Below are 23,122 nucleotides of genomic sequence, written 5' to 3' on the forward strand. Positions count from 1 at the left end.
CCCGTGCTCCCTCTCTTGCCCACACACCCTTTTGTCTGGCGCTCACTCTTCCCCGCACAGGCTCGGCACAGCATGTCAGACCCGCGGATCTGGGCGATACTGACGTCAGCGTGCCCACCTCTCACCGCTGTGTAAGGCAAATGCTCAGAGAGGAGCAGCAGGTGGAGGAAGAGAGTGTACTCACCGCGTGGGTCTCTCCCACTGCGTGGTGCGCGTGATGTGGTTGAGGTACTGGATGCGTCCGGAGGCGGTCCTACGCTCCTCCCAGCTGGACAGGGAGACAGACAGATATGGGACAGTAGAGATCAGGCACTGAGCAACACTCCCAGGACCCCCGCTGCCCCATCACATGGGCCGGAGCACACCCACCCCACAGGACCCTCACAGAACGGGAGAGGTTGGGAGAGACGGACAGAGAGACACACAGTGAAGGAGGCACTCACCCGTCTGGCAGGTCGTTGTCGAACAGCCGGCTGCAGTCCACCACCGGGCCACCTGTGCCGATGCGATCGCGGGACTGCAGGCTCACTGGGGGGGTGGGGGGGGACAGCGAACACAGGGGTTAAGATTCGCAGCACAAGGGGCTACAGAGCCACGTGGACCCCCAGATGGACATTATCTTTTTCTGGTTTCCCGCTGTACCTCAGCAGGGCTTGGGGCCACGAAGTCTTGGGACCGCGTTCTCCAAGCCCTTTTTAATTTTGTGCTCTTAAAGTTAATTTGTTTAAAGCTCCTGTGTGCAGTATGGGTATGTGAGCTCAGTGGGGTCTGGTTTACAGTTTGGGTGTCGGACATGTTCATGTCTGTAGCCCATCCCAGTTAAATACTGTTTTATTAGTTAGAGTATTTTACATTTCAAAGATAAAAACATTCAAACAAATTTTAATACTCATGATTAAATTTTTTTTTTTTTTTAAATCAATTCTTAAAATCACTTAAATTGTTTTAAATCTTAGTGATTAACAGAATGCATAAACTCAAATAAACAAGTGCACTAAACAATAAAACAAACTAGTGATTAAAGCAAACTGCTACCAACAAAGGAGTGAAATACATTGAAAATAACTGAAAATGCACCGGACAAAACAAAAAAACAAATAAATAAAAAACAAACCAAAACAGTCCGATGCATTTAAAATTAAATCCAAACGGTCAATGTATTTGACAAAAAATAGAACATAACAACCAAAAAAACAAACAAAACAAGTGCTTTTAAAAACAACTAAATCTTTAAAAACAGTTAAAATTCGATTTTTAAAATTCATTTTAAAAAGCAATCATTCATAAAAGGGTTAAAAGATCTTGGACTCGGACACCAGCAGGGGGAGATGACCCATCCCATCCCATCCCAGTTAAACCCTGCAGTAACAAACACACAGACTGATAGCTGTGCCTGTGCCAGATTATTTGGTACAAAGAAAACTGTAGTCCTAGGCACAGAGGGCAAGGTCTGGGCTCACAGGCCTGTCGATGGTAGGAGATGAGAGACTGCTCTTGGGCACAATGAAGCGAGACTGCACTCCTTAAATCACACATCACCCCCTCAGGGCGCAAGGGGCTCAAAGGAAGCGCTGTAGAAGCTTACAAGGACCAATTACCATTATGAGTAATCAGTTTCAAATACCTCTGGCCCGAGTAAAACCGTGTGATATGCAATGAAGTGGGCGGAGTGTCTGTGTGTGTATGTGTGTGTGAGAGAGAGACAGTGCCATGTGTTTATATTTGCGCTCTTTTAAAACCCTGTGCACAGCTGTCCAATAAAAGCGAGGCGGCTCAGGAAGCAGCCGCCCGCGCCGACGGCCCTTGGTACTCACCGACTATCTGCCCCCTCACAGTGTCGTTGTCGTTCGGGCCCAGCTTGTTGAGGTCTAGTCTCTGATCTGTTATTAAGAAGATTGCAATTAGCAAACCAAACCTCCCAGCCAACAGGCACTGAAAGGATAATTCGTAAAATTGCTTGATGTTGCTTAATTACAAACACAGATGCAAATTCAGTCTCCCGGCGAGGAGGCGGTGAGTTTTTAGGGGAAAACAAAAACATAACGGAAAGAAGAAATGAAGGAATGCATTATTTAAGAAAGACCGAGAAGGGGATGAACCACAGGCTTCCAAAGACATGTTGAACCCCAAGGACGAGACAAAAACAAACTAGACTAAAAGATCGCGCGCTCTCTCGCTCTCTAATTTTAAAATACGTATCAAACAGACCCCGGCCCACAGTCTTTAAAACTTTCCGTGTCAAGCTTCTAAATGAATCTGGAATAAAATGCTCCAGGCATCAGAAATGGGACGATCTGCTATGTCACCTCCCTGTGAAGCCAGTCTGTCCAGGATGGGCCTCTAGGCCGAACTGGGACTAACGAGCACTTGCGAGACTGGAATGGTTAGGCAGTAAAGACATAAAAGCAGCTCTGCGTCTGTTTCAGAGCAAAAAACTACTAAAAAGACCACAAAATATACATGCATAACTACATTTTATTCATACTATTGAAGTCAACATCGTGCGACCCCCTCCTACTCCCACGCAATATTTTGGGACGGTCACAGGAGCGATCTGGGATCTCTTTCTCCAAGACCCCTTGTCCACCCGGACGCATCCTTCCTTCTTGAGGAGGACGTGCATCCAAGCCAGAGCACCCAGCCAGACTGGCACCTGAGCCCGAGCCAGCGATGGGTCTCAGCCACGGAGGGGGGGGTGGGAGGTTATACTGACAGCGCCCGACTCCATCACAGGTGGCAGCTGCCCAGACTGACACCGAGAGGAGAGACGCCAACCCGGGCACAGCCAGCGAGAGAGCAGGCGCCGTACTGTCAGGGTGTGAAGACGTTCACGGGAGGGTGGGAGACACGAGCTCGCCAGGCAGGATAGACACGGATCTCTGATTGAATTAACTGGATATGTTTAAGCAGTAATGTTGTGTTAGAACAATAACTATTATTGAAGACCCACTTAACAGCTATACAGCGCCGATCTGTGCAAAGGAGCCAGACGGGTTTGTGTTCACAGTGTGGCAGGACTAAAAACGGCTCCAGGCATCGCACATAGATGTCACCGTGTCGTTTCCACATACCGGGCCCACACACAAACACAAGCTGCGAGCCAGTATCAATTATTTAGGCTGACAAACCAGCAATGAATCTTAAATACAGAAGCACCAACGTTCGCCCGGGTCTGATGCTGTTCCTGTTGAGAAGGAACACATTCATATAAACACATGCATTCATAAATTAATACACAAAACTACCTAACTGAATAAATGGAATTGAAGAATAAAATCAGTCATTTGTGATTCAGTGGAATTATCAACAGCAGAGTTTGATGTGCCGACGCCATGATTCAGCGCCGGAAAGTTAAACATCTTACTCGGGACTTTCCAGCGCAGTCATGCATCAGCCGTTAATTATTATCGTAATGATTTATTTGTCTCATTTATTTATCTTTTAAAGAGCGAGGCCGGGGGCTGTAAAGCATTTTTGGGGAATGTCCGGGTGGGAGGATGTGCCGAGCCTGATCACGGGAACTCATGCGAAGGATACGTACAGCCAGTGTCTTTGAGGCGGTTGATGGCGTTGTACAGGAGTCGGACGCAGCCCAGGAACCCGGCTCCTTGCTTCTTGTGGATCTTCTTGTGGTTCCACACGCTGATGGTGATGGAGTCCGACTTCCCAATGTATCTGGACAAATACAACAACAACGAGATGATCAGAGACAGCAAATGCTAACAAACGGCAACAAAGGCAAAAGACCTCCGGGAGCCCCGGATAAGATTCCAGCTAGGCAAACATTCCCACCATCCTCCTCTTCACCACCAAGATCACATCCCTCCATTAATGTCCGACCTGACGTCTCTCTGTGCCGGTCAGGACAGCTCAGTACAATCCTCCTGCTCTTAGTGCCCGGTCTCAGCAGGAGAGACAGAGACAGAGAGATACTCGTGGCTGGCAATCTTGTACCTCAAGTCTAACTGGGAATTCAGCTTCTGAGCACAAGGAAACTTAGATAAGATAAAAAGTGCAGACGGCCCTGCTGGAAACACAACAGCAGCAGAACAAGCCAAACACAGAGATCAGCGAAGCAATAAATCACTCTGATCAAATCGGGAGAAGCCGAGGCATGAGGGACGGAGGGCAGGGAGCAGGAGGAGCGCGGGGGGCCAGGGCGGTAACCAGCAGGGGCTTCTCAGGGACACAAACCTTTCGACCCGCTTTCTCCCCGTGAGCGAGCTTTCAAACTAGGCCAAATCCCAACCTGGGCACTCATCAAGAACAGGGTGAACAACTGCTGTCAATCACTGCAGGTGCACAGGGAGTTCTCTCAATCTCCCCGTATTCAGTAACTTAGTGTCAGTCCCTGGTGGACACTGTGTTGATCCTTTATTCTAATTGTATTTTAGATTCTTTGCCAACATCAGGAATGTTTGTTCCATTTTCTTTCTCCCTTTCCTCGAAACGAGCACAGTGAAAAGCCCGCCCTGGCGGCCTGTGTGGGGGGCCCTCTCCGTCTGGGCGTCTGAGAGGCGGGAGGCCGGAGGACGTGCCGGAGCACGAAGCGTCCGAGGGACAGGAAGTCACCACGTCTCCCTGTCTCCCTCGCTCTCTGACCAAACAAAGGTTTTTTTTTTTTGTTTTTTGTTTTTGTCAGCCCAGCCCTCGTCTCGAGAGCTGCGTCTCTCTCAGCTGGTCTCAGTGAAGCCCAAACCCCGAGGTCTTGCACCTTCATGTCCTCCAGACCCTATTTTAGACACAGTGCTTCCTTAAGTTGAGGACAAACATCTGCACCCAAGCCCTCTTAAGCCCTTTGTAATGGACGTGACAGCTACAGATCAAATATAAGACACACACACACACACACACAGTTGATTCTCTTTCGAAACAAGGGACACAAAGCAAAAAGACAAACCCAGCTGGACAAAGTGTCTTTGTTTCAAAAAGCTTTACAAAGGTTTTAGTTTTTGCAAATAACGGAGAGAGATTCCATTTGGAAGCTGCCCTCCCGTGCAGTGGGAACGCCAGGTGAGGCTGCAGTCAGAAACACCTCCAGCTCCAACAGAGCATCACGGCCAGGGCGAGCCCCAAACACCTCCTACCAAAGCAAAAGGCCGGCAACAAAACATCCTCAGGACAAAACCACCACAACAGCTCGGGAAGACAACAGAGAGACTGGGAGTGCCGAGGGTGACCAGAAGACAGAGAACGTACATTGTCCAGTCCGTCTGGACAGAGCTCAAGCGGCCAGGGGGACTTATTACCGACTGTCTGCCTGGAAAAACAGGGAGGACATGACTGCTGATGCAACACTATCACTGGCAACCCTGCACAAGCACCTGGTGTTTGTGTAAGGGGTGCTGCCCCCCAGGACACAGCGGCCCGCACCGGGGGGGTGACAGACAGGGAGGATAAATACCCAAATTAAATGCACACATACACACATTTATTTTCTTTTATCGTCAAAGACTGTACAGCAGTGTCTGTGTGTGAGTGAAAAGGCAAGAAAGAGAAAAAGCATGCCAAGCTATGTGTTACTCTGAGTAACCTTGTATTAGTAGGTGTGCGAGTTACTTTGTTACTGTGCGTTTGTGTCAGTCTAAGTTACTCTGTGTGTGAGAGAGTTACTGTGTGTGTGTGAGTTAGTGTGTTACTGTGTGTGCGCCTGTTCTGTGTAGTTGCTGAGGACGGCCCAGCTCCACCCCTCCTGGGCGACAGTGTGGAGGGATGGCTGTCTGCCAGCGAGACTCCATTTGTCATCCCTGGCATGCTAGTCATTTCCTGTGACAGCCTGGAGGTCAGAGGTCACAGGCCGTCTGCTCCCAGAGCCACTGAGGCCCGTCAGAGCATCGCCATGACGCACGGACAGTTCCGCCACCCCAGTGTCCAATGCTGAGCTCCCCCCCCCCTCACTCACACACACACAGAGCTCAAGTCACGGGCCACCCATAAACCCCCCCCCCCCCCGTCTGCAGCGCTGGTGCAAGGCACAGTATTTCTCCACCTATAAACAGTGACACAGCACTGCAGCTGCCAGACAGGCAGACTGGGTGACTAAGCGCTGGCAGGAAGAGGCCAAAGAAAGAATATACATTAAAAAAACAGCACTAGATGACTGGACTGAAATAGCCCGTCTTCCTGCCTCAGCGATCCCACGGCACAGGAGCCGATCCAGCCGCTTCACCACAGCCTCGATCCTTCCAGACTGGGGAGGACAGACCCGCCCTGGGATTAAGAACCGAGGCCTTCTGACACCAGCTTCAGTGCAGTATCACTACAGTGTGGTATTCATGTCGTACTGTAGTAGTGCAGTATTTGACACTACGTTTTGGAGATGCAGCTGTAATGTCGTGCACAGTAAACACGATGCAGGAAGCATCCGTGTCGGTGCAGAAGACTCACAGGTCGTAGTGTTGGTTCCACTTGGGGTCCAGCGTGTTCCTCACGGTGTCAGTTGAGTGGCACTGTCCCGAGCCGTCCACCACCACCTTGGCAAAGGGGTCCGGGAGCCCTGCAGCAGAAACACACAGTCACACACACCGTACGTCAGCACAACCTACCACAGAGGCAACAGCACACAGAACGACAGAGATCACACACACAGCAACAGCAACATTGCGAGTGCGCACACACACACACACAAAGAATAGTAGCAACCTAAAACAGAACAGACACAGCAGCCTGAGAACAGTGTAACAGATTACAGAATGGCAACAGTGTGTGTATGTGACAGAGAGAAAGTGCAAATGTTGGGTAACACCAGCTCCCCGGGCCCTCGGAGACGCCGGGCTGTCCCCAGACGCGCCCAGCCGGCCGCACTGCATTCCTGAGATCCCTGGCCAGACCTCGTGCTCGGCCGAGTCACTACACACACAGAAACCCCACTCACAGGCCAGGGCAAAGCCAGCATGAGACTAACACACGCAACACAGGGAACACTTACAGGGCAATACTAATACAGAAATAATAAAACAGTTTGATTTGGTTTGGTTGTGTGTGTCTGCCCCTCAGACAGCAAAGCGGGAGGTGACTCCATATCAGGAGCATTTTAACTTTCTCATCAAAAACAAACAACAGCAACAATTTACAGTAGATAAAAAATAAAGTTACTTACGAAAGAAATCTTTCTTCACCAGGTTCTTTGCACACAGCACTGTAAACAAAGCAGAAAGGAAGTTCAAGCATTTTTCATGTTTGTTAGTCATGTTTGTTATATTGTCTAATTCATCAAACCATTGCTTATATATATATATTATTATTTTTTCCTCTCTACCCCTCACAGTCTCTGAACCAAAGACTTCAGGTACATATTAGGACACAGAGCGCTACCCTCATCGAAACACAACTGATGATTTGAAAGTGGTGAAAAAAAACCACACGATCTTCACAAACTTTTTTGGAAGCTGTTCATCATTCGACATCGACAACATTTCACACAATGAGGGGCGTACCAAACATTTCGCAGAGGCGCTTGGTTTCCCCAAGTGTGTACGGGCACTTCTAGTGATTTACCAGTGCGGTATGTACAGATTGTTTTCATTCCAGGTGGAACTGAAGCATTTTGAAGAATTAAAAACATTAAGAATGCAACAAACAAAACCAGGATCTCAACCACAAAGCAAGAGATGCACTGCAAAAGCACACTGTACACACACTAGCCCCACGATCTTACCACACAAAAACACGAGATCAAGGAGGTGTCTGGGCAACCTCTCAAGAGAATTCGTTTCCTTGTTACACAAAGAACATTCAGCAAACTGCCCATATTCTGCCCCATATAACACAACATAATATTAATGAACAAAACTGGGGGGGAGCTCGGTTGGACCTAAGCCAGTGTGAGCATTAGGTTACATCCCTCTGCCTTTAAAAGCACGATGCTGTAAAACATTGAGTGGCGCGATGTCTCTTTCGAGTCCCTCGGGATGCTCTGCCCCACCTCGGCTGGACTGGGGGGTTTCTGGGAGAAGTTAGCGGAAAACTCCCGTCCCAGGTAGGCCACAGTCGAGCCATGGGCAGGTTAACTGGGGAATTTGTGTGGACAGGGGACACAGCGGTTTGTGACTGGTTTCACTAGAGGAGCTGGGAGGTGCGCAGAACAAGGCCCGCTGGATGCCCTCACGCACATCACACGCATGACGACTCGGTGAGTAGTACAGGCTCCAGGCCATCGTTTATGTTCTAGTATAAATATATTATTTACAACACATTAGGGGGAAGGGGGGGTTTAAACGACTTGGCAAAACATCTAGCAGCCAAAAGACATTCCTTCAGCAAACAACCCTGGGAATGTGAGGAAGCAGTGAAACCCACGTCATTACACAAACATCTGGTACACCCCCCCCCCCCCCCGCCGCCGGGTGTCTGTCTGGGTACACTGGCACTCTCACTCACTAAGACACTCGCACAAACACAATGACACTCACACACTCCATGTCTTGCACACACACAATGCTCATTGGGGTGCTCCCCAAGGCCACCAGCCCACTCAGCTCAGCTACTAGCATCCTGTGTGATGTCTTCCCCACCAAGAAAAGAACAAAAAGCACAGACTGCGCTCTCCCTCCCTATAAAGATCTAAAAGTGATCAATCCATCCATCTATTTATCAATTTATTCATGTTCCAGGGAGGCAGATCTCACTGAAACAGAACAGCGACAGACTGCATCCAAGCAGAGACAGCGCAGAACTAAGGCCTGGGGGTGGTGGCTGTCTTGGCCCCAGCGGACAGCAAGCTTGGCCACCACAGTGTCACCCCTGCCAAGCTATTTGCCGGTGTCTGAGTGTCAGCAGGGAGGAGACAAGCTGCGCTGCCAGAGTCCTGCATGGAACCCAACCGCAGCGCGCTCTGCCCGAGCCTGCGGTCAGTGCAGCTGCGTGTCATCAATAGAGACACCATAGATGTCAGAGGCTGTAAATACGGAAGGGGCACCGAAAAAACTCCAACATCCGCCAGAGAGACAGGCTGGGTGCAACAGAATGGTGGGGGGGAGCGGTTGACTAACCACACTGGGCAGGCACCCTGTAGATGCCGCCGCACTGGGGTCGTAAAAGAGAGGAGATGCCTGCCATAAGACCAGGCAAGGGCTGGCACTTCAGAACCTGCGGGTGCTGCGTAGAGACACCAAACTCCTGTCAGCGCCGGCCCCTGGGACAAGCGGAGGGCCGGAGGAGGCAGCCCGGGCACAAGGAGCTGGCGGAGCTGGCGGTTCAGGGGGGTGTGCCAACTGGTGGAGCGCCCAGAAGACAGATGTACAAAATGGGCTTCCAACACCAAACAATGGATTTGATCATTTGTTATTGTTATTATTCCTTTGGCAGACATCTTTATCTGAGGCAACTTACAGGGAAGTGTCATTATCCTCCCCAAAAATGACACGATATACCATGTTGCCCGCACGCCATAGAGTCACCAGGGCCCAGGGTAGGACCAGGACACCAATTTCAATCTCTGACACGGCAGGGATTTGGTGAAACGGCCGGTGAGTGAGTGAGAGCAGAACCACTTTGACTCCTGAATATCAACCACGTGAAGGATTCCTCATGTATTGCTAGAATATATCATTTATTTTATTGTTTTGCACATGTTTGTGCACATGTTTGTGCACAGACACGTTTATTCCAGTACCCCTGAATCTCGTGCTCCATGATTATTATTTTCATCCTCTTTCTTATTAAAATTAAATGGGAGGGAGAGAGAAGAGAGAGAGAATAAGGCAGAGTGAGAGAAATCCCCAGCTGTAGAAACACAGCCCTGTTGCTGGATCGTAGCACAATGATAACGAAGCTTCTTGCCAGAGGAAAGAAGAAAAAAAGAAAAGGCCCTTTCTTTCTCCTTCATCCCTCTCGCAGACGCAAACTGCATTCCTGCTCTACTGCAGCCTGGGAGGAGAGCCTGCGAGAGGACAGGGGAGGGGGGGGTTGGTGCGAGAGATTTTGTGGGTCTTGATGCGATTCTGTAGAGTGAGTGTGTGTGTGTGCTCGTAAAGATGAAGCTCCTGCTGAGGACGACTGCACCGCAGTGCACTCTCAGTTATTAAGTCTTTGCGGGAGTAGAGTGGGCTGATGGAGAAACGCATCGATGCCGTGAACTCATGGTGGCCCCCGCGGGACCGGGCGTCACGATACGACTGCGGCACGACTCTCTCACACCGGAAGATTATTGTCAGTACAGTATAACGACAACTGCTCTCTAAACAATATCATTATGATCAATTTTTTTTTCTTGTTACATCATTGAATAGTCCCATGTTGTCAGGCACCGTGGCCTCTGGGCTCTACCACACGCTCCTGGGGGGAAGGGGCGGGGGCTGTCCTCATGCTCACAGTTTTGTATCCCCCCCCCCCCATTTCTCAGGGAATTCAGAGCACGGTGGCCTGGGAACGTAGTACTGCTGTGTGTGTGTTTTGCTGGATAACATTTTAGCTAATTTATCACATTACAATTCCATTGTCATGCACATGTAACTGCTATTAAATACATGTATTCATTATCCAATAGGAAGTAGGTGACAGGTAGTTTATTCAGTCCCTCACCCTCAAGACGATGACATCAGTGCACACAGATCACCTGACACTGGAGGTATGCAACAGCACGAGCTGCTACTGTAACCGGTGAGAAACCAGTCAGTGCAGTACGGTGCCATACAGGACAGAGACCTATTCATTCACACCGAATGCGATGTGTTGAGCAGCACACAATGAACACAATGACGAGATCGTAGAGGCACCACAAACACAATCGCCCCCGGGGCTGAATCGCAAACACTGCCCATCTGATGAAGCAAAATAAATTACAATCACCTCCAGGATGACTACATCACGCAAGGAAGCGATTAATCTTTAATGTGTTACAAACATTAAATAACTCAAACAAATAGTCACCCATTACTTGGAAAGACTGATTTTCTGCAGGAGGATGAAACTACAGCAATAAAGTAATGGCCAATAACAGCGGACACCGAGTCGCTATGCCAGACAGATTTATAGCAGTGTGTCCAGCGAGAGGAGCGCCAGCGCTTCAGGGCTGGGGAGGGGAGGGGAGGTGAGCACGGCCGGGCGGCTGCCACTCGGACACATCGATCTCCATCATCGGCCACGGCGGGGCAGTGTCTCGCAGCCACAGACAAACCTGGGGGAGAGCGCACCGCACATTCTCACAGGCACGTCAGTAAATAAAAACTACAGCCTTAGTCACTGATGTAATCGAGGATTTCTTTTCAATGCTTGTTAACACTCATTCAACGTGTGTGTATGTGTGCTACGTGTATAAACGTTGGATTGCTGCTCCAGCGATTTTTATTGAGCGACTCCAGTCAGTTCTTTCGGCTGGGATCTTGGCGGTTCGCTCTCTAGGGCCCGTGTTCAGTGAGGTCTGCAGAAAAGACGCGGTTAAACAGGCTCCATCACCTTCTGAAATTATCACATCGAGATGGAACGCATTGTCGTAGATTTACCATCACAGCTCTATCCAGGCGTTTTATTTTCCCCACCAGACGGTAGCAGGAGTTATCTGGCCTGCTGGATGCGGAGAAACAGCAATCTTGATGTGATCTGGGACACTAACTGGCATCCCAGGCTCGTTCTCATGAGTGCGGGCCAGACCGATCAAAGCCACGGCAGCGCAAGGCCAACTGAAACGTCCACGGTTGATGAGCTCAGATGACATTTCTCAATAAATGGAGCCAGAGGTGTCTGTCTCAACCACCGAGGCGTCGGGGGAAGAAATAAAAGAAAAACTTTGGGAAAGAGATGTGAAAAACCAACTGTCTCAGAGGGGACAAGTATTTAGTGGATAATTATTTACAAAAAAAAAAAAAAAAAAAAAAAATGCTGTTCGAAGTAGTCAAAGGACCAGAAGCATAAAATGCCTTCGATTAATAGAAGCAAAGTGACAACATTAATCTAGACACACCGTTCGTTTATTCCGAGTCATTTGGGCCTGAATTACCAGTGAGGTCCAGCATCACAATTCTACTTAATACCAATATGTTAGCTACTCTGCAAGACTACAACACACACACACTTGCAGAAACAATATAGCTCAGGGTCAGAATTACAAAGATAATACATGTTATGTACCATCAAAAAAAATGCTTGATTTATCATACGTGCACTGTCATGTAGGTCAGGCTACCTGCAGACAAATAACCACAGAATTTTGAACAAGGTGAAGAAGGTGAAGGTGAACAATACACATCTCCGAGAGAAAGATCTGGCCCGTCTCACTCAGTTACATAACAATACATCAAATTACTTTCTCCTCTTTCCCTGGAAAACCATGTGCTGTGTTTATGGATGAGAGTTCCGTGTGTCCAACTGATCCATCACAAAACTGTCCTTCTGTTGCATCTATGGGCTCCTGTACGTCCCTCTGAACCAGGAGCACACACCCATTCAGCACTCCGTGCACTGCATCATGGGAACCTCCTTGGCCGAGTATCCATGGCAACTACACCATGTGCCAAGGGTACTAAACAGCATTTAACCCCTATTCTCTGCTTCGTGTTGCCGTTACGGTATTTAAATTTAAACGACGGGGTGGGGGGGTGATAAACCGTATAGTCACACTTTTGGGCACCGAAAGCCATGCCGGGTTTAAGGCAAAAAGGTTTCAGATGCAGACGCGTGAAATAATTCACAGCACAAGCAATCAACTGCAATCCTAAAAAGATGCATTATAATCCTAACAATTTTCTAATTCCTCATCAGATTCTGCGGTGCAGAGTGACACAGCGCCTGCAGACTAATTCGAGAACGTCACACTGAACAAAGAAGGGAAAATCTCCCTCCCTTCTGCAGCCTGCACGTCCCGAGTGGACCGGACTCTCATCACGGCGCCGACTGGGCCTGCGGGGACGTCTGGTGCTCTGAACACTTGCAGGCTTTCGCGAGGAGCCACATCCGCCTAAGGCAAGGTTGACGGTTTAACGAGGGGGCCCTGCGCTGCTCTGTGGTGCCTGGTCAAGGCACCTGCCCAGGTGACAACCAACCAGGAACTACCCCCAGGGCAAACAGCTACTGCAGCTCCTAGCATCCCAGTGGAAGGATGCTCCCAGCCCACAGACACTCGGTCCTACAGCTCAAGAGACCGTCGCAGTTTATTTCTGCTGGTCTTTTAATAGTTGGTCGTTACTGAGAGGAAGGAAGGGAGAGAGATGAAGGTATATATTTTTTAAATCACTGACAGGTGGAAAGAAAGATAGTTTCTGTGCCACAGAAACTGCTTTTCAAAGGTTTCCCAAAGACTTCTGCAATATGTGGTTAATTTGAGAGAGAAATGCAGTACAAAGTACATCTATTTATAATTTTGAGAAAAAAAAAAAAAAAGTGTCCTAAAGGGATGGACTGAAATCGTGCGTCAGATTTAAACCCCTTTGTACAAAAAACCTATTGAATCCTCACCATTTCCAGGCATACGGGCTGGTTAACGAACAGCCTCCCAGCCATGCAGCTAATCGAGACCGACTGCGACTCAGATCAGAGCGAGTTCTCATTAACGAGCCTTTAAAACGGGACACTCAGACAGACTATTTATAAAGACGCAGATTGGATATGCAGGGTTGGGTAAGCAGTTGACAAAAATGTTACATTTTAAAAATTGCTTTTACATTTCTTTCCTCATAGAAAAGGGGTTCCCAAAGTTCGGCAGCCCTTGAGCATGTCTGGTGCGGCCCCCCAAAAGTCAACCTTCAACCCCCCCATTTCTGAAGCTTTACTAATTTTTTTTTTTTTTTTTTTTTACACTTTCTGAAAAAATTCTGTTACAAATTGCACATGTAATATGGTGGAAAATAATAAAACTAAAGTTCATAAATGTTCCCCAACAGAAATGTATAGGAAATTAAATAAGTATGATTTTGGACATATTTAGTTTTCATCAATAGTCAATTTTCTACTGCGGCCCCCCGATCCCATGCAACCTCTGGAAATTGGCCCACCATCACCAGACATTGGGAACCCCTGTCATAGGATATCGGACATTGAAAGTTTTTGACCTCAAAACCAAATCCTGTATTACGGCAGCGGATCAAAACAATATAACTGACTTTTATAAGTCTTTTTAATTGTATTGCACATTACCGAGGGGTCAAAAATGGAACTCAAAGCTACTGTGTGGAGAGAACACACACACACCCTTAGGACTGTCATACAGACAGATGCTGGCTGCAACGCCCTCCGAATTGTTTTTCATCTTTTATTATTGATTTTATCATCCACCCCCAACCCCAAAGGACCGCTTTGATCTTTTAAGCCCCGTCTGAGAGGATCCAGACGTCATCTTCCTGCAAAGCCGCTCGAAGTGGAGTTCAAAAGTTTTGCTCATGAAAACCAACAGATTGGAAACGGTAAACGCACAGGGGGCAGTTGCTCAATTAGGGGAAGCACTGGATTTTTTTTTTTTTTATATTTTTTTTTTAAACCAAGTGGGGACAACTCCCTCAGTGTAATTTGTTTGAGGAGTAACTTAACTTTCTGTGTGGGACACTTTCCCCCAAACATTGTCTCCACACTGATGGTGAATCACACCCTGTTCCCTCGCCCACACTGTCTTCTCTACTCCACTTGAAACAGTAGCCCGTCACATGGACAGCAAAATGGGAGTCTCGCTTCCCTGAGGGCTAAACAAACCCCCCGATCAATAAGTGCTTATCTGCAGATGTGCGCTTGACCAGGGACAGAGAGGATGAGAGTGCAGCCCAGGACACAGTGAAAGCTGCAGCCTGGTCCAGAGCACCACAGCCCAGGACAGACGTTGACACCTTGTGAAGGATCTTCAGACCGATAAACTATTTTTTCTTGGAGCAATCAGGTTTGTATTGAAAGCGAATTACCAACAAATTGAACGGCAGATACAGATTTTAAAGTATTAAATCCGTCGAATGTGTATGCAGACATAGTGTATTTAGTTGTAGGTTGAGGGGCATTTTGGATTTGCCAGTATTTGCTACAGTTTTATTTAAAACAAAAAAATGAAAATGTAACATTTTAGTTAAATGCTGTAAATGTGAAACAGAGCTGAAAACATTTGTTTAGCTCAGTCCTAGAATTGAATGTAATGGAGTACTTTATTACTATTATTTCACTGTTCAAATTAACAATAGCTTGAGTCTTCAGACATTTTGAATTAACTGTTCAGATGCAAAAGTTACAATTCAACAGTTTAAGTTCTTAACATGCATCTAATACTATTACAAGTCACTTTACTACTTAGATGTAGTTTAGGCTAGTAGTTGTACATTACATTTCAAAAACACAAGCAGCTCTGAGCATCACAGGGGGAGTTGACCTGCAGGGGTTTAACTTTTGAAGTGATGATGTGCATGCACGTTTGGCATCAGTTATGTGGTCAAGGAAAAATGTCTAGAGAAGGACAGGGTCAATCCCAAATACTCGAGTAAATGATGGAAAAAAATGTGGAAAAACAAAAAAGTACGCCCATTCCAAATATGAACAGTATTAATCTTATATAACCTTAAATGACTGCATTATAGAAGTGCAAGATTTAAAAGGTAAAGTAATTTGCAGATGGACGTTTCATTGCTAGCAATGTTGTATTTTATGTTGTTAATGATGCGCAAAGCTTTTTTGTTCTATTATCATTATGCTCTCTATCTTGTGGGCCTGTCGTGCACCGTTAGATACTTTACATCGTGTTGTAATCCTACCTATAAAACACTAATACAAAGTATTAAAGCTGTAAGGCACAGCTACCGGTTTAATTTGAGCACGATGTTTTATGACAGCCATCGATTCCATGATGGAAGTGATTACTGGCATTTTCCTGCAAAAAACGCACGAGAGCTGTACTAGAGATAATTTGTATGCGAGCGAGGTTAAAACACACACGTCAACTCGGCCATAGATGCCACCAACACTGAAAATACATTCACCAAGTAGGGTGGTACAGAAAGATACACTTCAGCCTATCTTGCAAGCACAGGTAGTTGAAACTGGTTCATTTTCCACCACAACAACAGGCTTTTCTTTCGTTGAATTATAGTTTCACCAAAATTTGTAGTCACCTCCAGTGGTGTAGTTGTAGAACAAAAAAAATAGACTGGATAGGATCCTTGGATCACTTAGTTATTAATGGACACCAAACAAGCACGACGCTCAACTCAATTGTAAACTTTATGTTCTTAAAGGAGCGGGTGTTGCATGCGCGGTTTTTATATGAATTGTTACGTTAATAAGCAGGTTTTATTACTTATTCTCATTTTATTATTTCATACAAATACACCACGCAAGGAAATGTTTTAAATTAAATTAATTTATTAATAACTGTAAATATGTAGCATGGAGAAGCATAGGGTTGAAAGTGTGGCGCCGCTCTGCCAGCACCACTACACACCCGTGTCAGAGGACGAGTTCCAGCATAACGGATTTTAAAGTGCCGGAGCGGTGCGCTGGCTCCGACAGCATTACAGCCCTATCTGTCACAATCACATCATCCCTTCTCTCTGTAAAATAACATCTGGACTGTACCGAGTGAATAAGCGGACTGAATTCATTCATGTGCGTGTTTGCAATGGTAGACAAAAATATTTTGCTACAAATTCGAATTTGTTTGGTTTAGTATTTGACGGAGTTCGGATTTCGGACATCTGCGAATGTGGATTTGAACTTAATCGCAACCCTATTAATTAGTATTATTTCTTAGCAGATTCCCTTATCCAGGGCGACCTACAGTTGCTACAATATAATCACAATACTTTTTATACAGCTGGGTTTGTACTGGAGCATTCTGGGTACAGTGCCTTGTTCAAGGGTATGACTGCAGTGTCCCCCACCTAGGACTGAACCCCCAACCCTTCACTCCAGAGCCCTAAATGCTAGCCCACACTGCTGCCCTACGCTGGCAGAATCGCAGCCTCGAACCCTGGGATGCCCCCAGGCCCCCCCTGCCCCATGCATGCCCACCAGACTCCCAGCCCTCCTGCCTGATACCTTGGGCTGGAGACATGCCCTGTTAGCCTCCTATCCCCCCCCCACCAGGCTCAGTCTCCACTTTGTTCCTGTGTGCACAATGGGCTTCCTCTTCCCCCACCGCCTCCTACACCCCCCCCCCACACACACAGACCACAGAAGGAAAGGAAAAAAGGGAAGGAAGGAAGAAAAAATAAACTCTGCTCCCTGTATCACAGCTCCAAGGTCTTCAATCACCTCCACCACCCCCCCATGTCCTCCACCCTGCCGAAATATGTCCCTCGTCCAGGGACGTCATCGGTGAGTCCAGCCCAGGGGTCTCACGCCCTGGACCAGAGTGGAGCAGCCCACGTCACCAGGACAGAGAGGGCCAAACCGTGAAGACCTCCAGAAGGAAAATAAACAATAACCAAAACGAGAGAGGAAAGGGGTGGGGAGAAGTGCACGCAATTTTCACATTTCCACAGCATTATTCACACCCTTCCAATTGAAACGTGTTTAATATTAATCATAAAATGATGTATTTATTTAAAATGAAATCAATTCCCTATCAGGAGTAAGGAGTCGGCAGTGGTCACTGACTACCTGCATCTTACTTTAGCGCTAGACCAGTGCTGACTGGCCATACAGTTTTCTAGACGATTACACCTGGCTCAAAGTTTTTTTTTCATTTGTGCATCTGTGTGTAGGGTCAACCTCTACACCACCCGCACTTGGGTGTGACCACAGCCATCTTGCCCCCTTGATGAACAGGGAGGTGAAAAACCACACAGAGTTCACGAGGAGCCCCTGAACATGAGTCTGGGCAGACGGAAAGTTACCCAGCGCCTAAACATCTGCACACAGATGTATTTTTCTCACGGCCCACAGAGCCCAGGGTGGGCAGAGAAAACAGGGCTGTCTTCAGTATCCTCACATACCTTTCTTTTCCTCCCTCTCTGTAAGCACATGCAAGAATGGGGAGGCAGACAGGGACTTGAGGGATGGGGACAAAAGAGCGAATTTTCCAGCTTCTCAAAGTCTGCATTTCCAATCAACCTTGCGCAGCGCGGAACTTAACAAAATTTTAACAAAACTATTCAAAACACTGATCAGTAAGAGCCCTAACATAACTGTATACCCAGCTCCTATGTTTACCTTCGCTCTAATTAACCACTACAGTCCACACCCATCCTCCAAAGCTGCCAGACTTCGCACAGACAATAGCGCAAACCTCAGACAACAAAGTTGAAGATGTGCCAAATCTCCCAAATACTCTCTGCACACACACACTGTTGAGAACCACCAGGAAATAAAAGAATTTACAAAACTGTCAATTCAGAACCACGTGACAAGGGAGAGAAGCTGCCGCCTCTGATTTTCCCTTCCCTCAGTGGTGTCAATGACACGGGCGGGAAAAAAAAAACGCGATCATCTGTCCCTGTCCCCGAGTCCCATGCTCCTTTCCCAGCCCACAGAAGATGGACAGGAAACCAAGAGGCTTACTCAAACCTATTAACTCACTATTGTGATTATTGACTACACAAACACAGCTGCAAATTACGACTGCACAACTGTCACCAACCAAAACGCACCGATCCACTGGGATTCCCGACCGGCCACTTGTGCCGGAGAGAGGCTGAGCGCACGTCCAGGTCTCTACTCTGTCCGTCTCTCTCTCTCTCTCTCTCTCTCTCTCTCTCTCTCTCTCTCTCTCTCTCTCTCCGTCCAACGGCAGCTCAGCCGCCAGGAACAGAAACACTTGGAGACACAAATAGAGGAAGAAATGGGAAGAAAAGATAAGGCAGGGGATTTTCAAGTAAACAAAAAACAAATGATATCAGGGCAAGTGAAGTCACCGTTGTTCCTCGAGAGACCACATCGGCCTGTTGCGTAACATGGACGTGGCGCAGTCTGGGGCCTCTCCATCTGTCCCTCTCTGAATTTTTCTCACGTCATACAACACACCAGTTCTCTTCCTGCTCTTGCTCAACCAGAGTCGCCGCGCTGCTTCGTGGCTTTCAAAAACATGACGAGGAAGTTGCCCAACAAGGCCTCCAGCCCAAACATCTCGACAGCGCGTACAGCGGATCACAATCCATAACAGACACCCTGGAGCTGCAGATACACACGCCCGCACGGTGCGGCCCATCGCCAAACCACAACTCTGACGAGGATCGCGATTCATGGCGTTTTGTTACCAACAGTTCTTCATAGTCTTAAATGCTTTCAATTTGGAATCTGCAGACTATTGTATTTATTTATAAGCCTCTTCTAGTGGGGTCATCAGTTCTGCTATTACACTCCTACAGCAAACAAAAGATGGCCAAGAGGGAGAAAAAGAAGCGTCCCTAGCAATGGTCTCAATTTGAAGATCAGCAAAACCTACATAAAGTGTCCAGCGTGGGGGTTGTGCGGGGGGATGCTGAGGACCACATGAATGAATGGTTCTCCGAGGGACATTTTTACAAATAACAGGAACACTATCTGAATTTGGAGAAAATGCACCATCTGTCCCATATGCCTGACTCTGGCCATCTCTATGTGTGTATGTGCGTGTCTGCTGGTGTGTCGCTATCTCTCCATCTGTCATTGTCATTTGCCGTTCCGTCACCAGTGTGGAGCAGCGCACAGCAGATAGCAGAACGGAGCAGAAGTGCAACACAGGAAGCCAGCATCGCTGCGCTAACCGAGGCGAGAGACGGAGCGACCCCCCCACCCCTGAACTCCGCGGAGAGAGCAGTCTGCTTCAGATCCGGAGAGCTCGACCGCAGCGGCGCCGCAGACACCAGGGCAAATGGCACCGAGTGGCAAAGTGCAAGGTCACGAAGAGTTCTGCACCTTCCGATCTCTACAAAATCTGAAAAAAAACACACACACACACTTTGATTTCCTGTCGCAAACAAGTACACTTCTCGTTCATAAAGGGCCCTTTCAAGCTGCCAAGCGTCCTGTGGTGAAAAGGGATGGTCTGGACCGGAGAACAGCAATCTGTTTCCATTTACACACTGACGTCCACTTGACTGTCCTCTGAAGTGCGTACGGCAGCACCTCCTCAATTACAGCCCTGACACACATCAACACCGGCAGCTCAGAGACTGAAGGAATCGCAGGACACAACTCATGTTCTTACACAGTTTATTAGACTACCAAGGATATTTATTTATTTATGATTCATAGACTTTACTTTACTCACCAAATCGAAGACTGAATTTCAAAACTGCTCTTTTTGAACAGATCAAAAACGATCCTGGCTGAGAAGCCAGGTGAGAAGCCAGTCTGTGTGCGTGTGTGTGAGAGCGCCCGAGAGAGTGGGTTTTAACTTTCTAGAGATTTACACCTTTATCTCCCTCGTTGAATATCAGAAGATTATAGCAGATGCAAATCCATGCTGGGATACATTGTGTGTGTGAGTGTCTGGTTCTGTGTAAGACAGTGGCTTTTTGCCAATGTGTTTGTCTGCTTGCCTGGGAAAATATTTGTTGCAACGTCTGTGAACACTCAACTTTGTGTGTGTGTGTGTGTGAGAAATGTGGATGTATGTATGTATGCATGAATGTGTGTGTGTCCTAGAGCCCCCCTGTGCATGCGAGGCCTATCATGAGCTAATCAGCAGGAAGCCCACCCGCAGGCCTGCCTGTGACCGGGCCAGACCCCGCCTCGGAGGAGCCGGGGGGGGACGGCACAGTGGCGGCAACAGGAGGCTGCGCTGGCTACTAGAGCTGGCAAAAGCAACCACTAGAAAATAAATATAGCACCAAATTGCTGGGGATGAGGGACGGGAAAGGCAGGGAGACAGCAGACAATACCCACGCTGTGCTGCGCTGGAGCTGCAGGTCGGGCAGAGGTCTGCACAGGGCTCAGACAGAGCGATACGAAGGGCACCCCCCTGCTCCGCTGCACAGAAAAGTGCGCAGCTCGCAGCACCACTAGTAGTGTAGTGAGATGCCTGATCAATTTGGAACGGGCAGAAGGGGTCGGCGGACGATTTTTAAAATAAACTTTCTTAATAAAAAAAACAGACCAAAAACAGAAACGCAAGTCAATCACTAGATTAAATCTTGAGCACAAGATTTTAGAGAATTACCAGCTGCATGAATTTAAAAACTATACTTCTTCAAACATCATATAATAACATGATCCTGGAAACCCCTCTGTATACAACAGTGGACAGCAAACAGCCCCAGTGTAGTAAACCAGTGCAGCTCAGTGATTGAGAGGCAGGCATTTGATTCTCACCTTCCCTGATGAAAACACAGAGAACAAGCTCTATCTCCTGGCTTAAGGACGGCATTTCTCTTTTTTTTGTTTTCTCTTTTGTTTATCTGGTAAATCTGGAGTTTCATAACAGCAATATGAAACACTCACGTCCCGTGTCTAGACAGCGCAGCACTGTCTGGTTCGGATTCCTAGAACCGCTGTGTGTAGCAATCGCCGGCTCCCAAGCCCGCCACAATATGGGGCGGTAAGACAACAACCTCCCCAACCAAAAGAAAAAAAACCAGAAAAAACAGGAGTAACCCTACTCAGAGAGAGACCTTTAAATATGCCAGGTATTGGCAAGAAAGAAACCACTTTGTGTTGTGTGCCGGGATCAACACAATATATGACAGAGCAGCGCAAACACCCAATACAGCAGCACCTGGTAAACCGCAGTTACACTCTCTAACCTCTCGTGCCATAACCTATTCCTACAGAAGTTAGATCCTTATTGTGCTCGAGTGGGAGCCCAGCAATCAGACGACATGATTGAAGCAAAAGCAACGGGAAGACTTTGCTCAAACTCAACAGCCTCAGTTTCCCCGAGTCGAGGCTCACGCTCAGCTATGTATGAATTTCCTTTAAAGGAAGCACCAGCAAATTTTTCACCTTCAAAGAAACCGTGTTTGAAACGCGATATTATTGAAATGTAAACATTGCTGCTGCTCCGTAAGGAAATGCCAAGACCTCAACTTACAGAGCCAGAGAGCCGCCCGGCCTTTCACACCGTCTGTGCGACACCCCCTGCCCCAGCACAGTCACTCTGCAAAGAACGTTACGCAGGGCCTGGGAGAGACAGAGACAGAGACAGAACGCCAACACGTGTTCAGGTCAGCAACAATGCGTTTCAATCACACCAGGCCAGAAAAGGTGTCTGTTTTTAGTTGCCACTGCATTGCCAAGGTGCCGAGAATACAGATCCTTCTCACCGCAGTGGAGTTATTGTGGCTTAGCTCAAGTCCTGTGGACAACACCCAGAATAATACATGTAATAATCATAGTCATTATCTCATACTGCCTGGATGTCAGGATATCCAAACCTAATGCCTTGATTGCACCAAAGAGAAGCCACGACAAACAGCCAACACAGTTCTCTCTCCTTTCCTCAGACGCTGGCAGGGATATGGCAACAGCACAGGCCTGGCTCACGAGCAACAGCTCCGAAGAGGGGATTACTCTGGTGTGTGTGTGTGTGTGTGTGAGAGAGAGACACAGAGAGAGCCTGTGTGTGGCAATATCCATCTGTCCGAGAGAGTCTACATCATTCCGTCTGATAAGAGTCCGTCACACCAGAATTTGTGAGGTATGGGGGGGAAGATAGAGAGCACGTTCTCCACTCCCCACTTGCTTCACAAGGTCAGACTAAACGAGTGAGGCGGAGGTGGTCTTGATGTGCTGGAGAGAGAGGTTCCCGTCTGCAGCAGGCCATCCAGGCCTGGTAATGCCTAATCGAATTAGACACCGGCAGCTAATAATTAATGCCATTGTTAATCAGTGCAGGAGAAAGCTAGACAAAGGGGGGGCAGCAGACTCTTACACTCATGTGCTCTCTCTCGTTCACACTCACTTCCAAACTAAGGCCAAGCCAGGAGAAGAGAGACCGATGACAAGACCACGGGGTGGGGGGGGGCACTATGCGGTCTCCTGGTATATTTCACACAAACAGCAGGATAATAGAGCCGGGCCAACAAGCAAACTTAGCAGCCAGACATAATCTGAATATAAAAAGTCTTCTACATTTCAGAACAAACTCAGTTCCTGCTGCTCAGCACTTATTAAATTCTTCCCTTTTCCCGAGCAACCAAAGACAAGAGGGAGAGGGATGTAGCGGTTGTTGCTTTTCTTTTATTCTTTTTTTTAGCAACAGACCCGGCGCCTTTGCTTGCAGCCACAGGTACCCCACACCGACCACACAGGATAGGATCGAGGTAGGACAAGGGCCGTTCAGCAGAATGCATTTATGAACGTA

The 23,122-nt window shown here is 47.7% G+C and overlaps 1 protein-coding gene across 3 annotated transcripts in view; it reads right to left on the reverse strand.

The window, feature by feature from the left end:
* The window catches only part of smurf2 (SMAD specific E3 ubiquitin protein ligase 2), a 43,688-nt gene that overhangs the window by 13,203 nt on the left and 7,363 nt on the right, over positions 1–23,122 (reverse strand). For all 3 annotated transcript variants that reach the window (XM_066704244.1, XM_066704243.1, XM_066704242.1), the window contains exons 2-7: positions 7,100–7,138; positions 6,388–6,496; positions 3,542–3,675; positions 1,815–1,880; positions 444–528; positions 185–268 (exon numbers count right to left, since the gene is read on the reverse strand). In XM_066704244.1, coding sequence (XP_066560341.1) covers positions 185–268; positions 444–528; positions 1,815–1,880; positions 3,542–3,675; positions 6,388–6,496; positions 7,100–7,138 — 517 coding nt within the window. The remainder of the gene's footprint in view (positions 1–184; positions 269–443; positions 529–1,814; positions 1,881–3,541; positions 3,676–6,387; positions 6,497–7,099; positions 7,139–23,122) is intronic.

The sequence above is a fragment of the Amia ocellicauda genome, chromosome 5 (genome assembly GCF_036373705.1).
Source record: "Amia ocellicauda isolate fAmiCal2 chromosome 5, fAmiCal2.hap1, whole genome shotgun sequence".
In the NCBI taxonomy this organism is placed as follows: domain Eukaryota; kingdom Metazoa; phylum Chordata; class Actinopteri; order Amiiformes; family Amiidae; genus Amia; species Amia ocellicauda.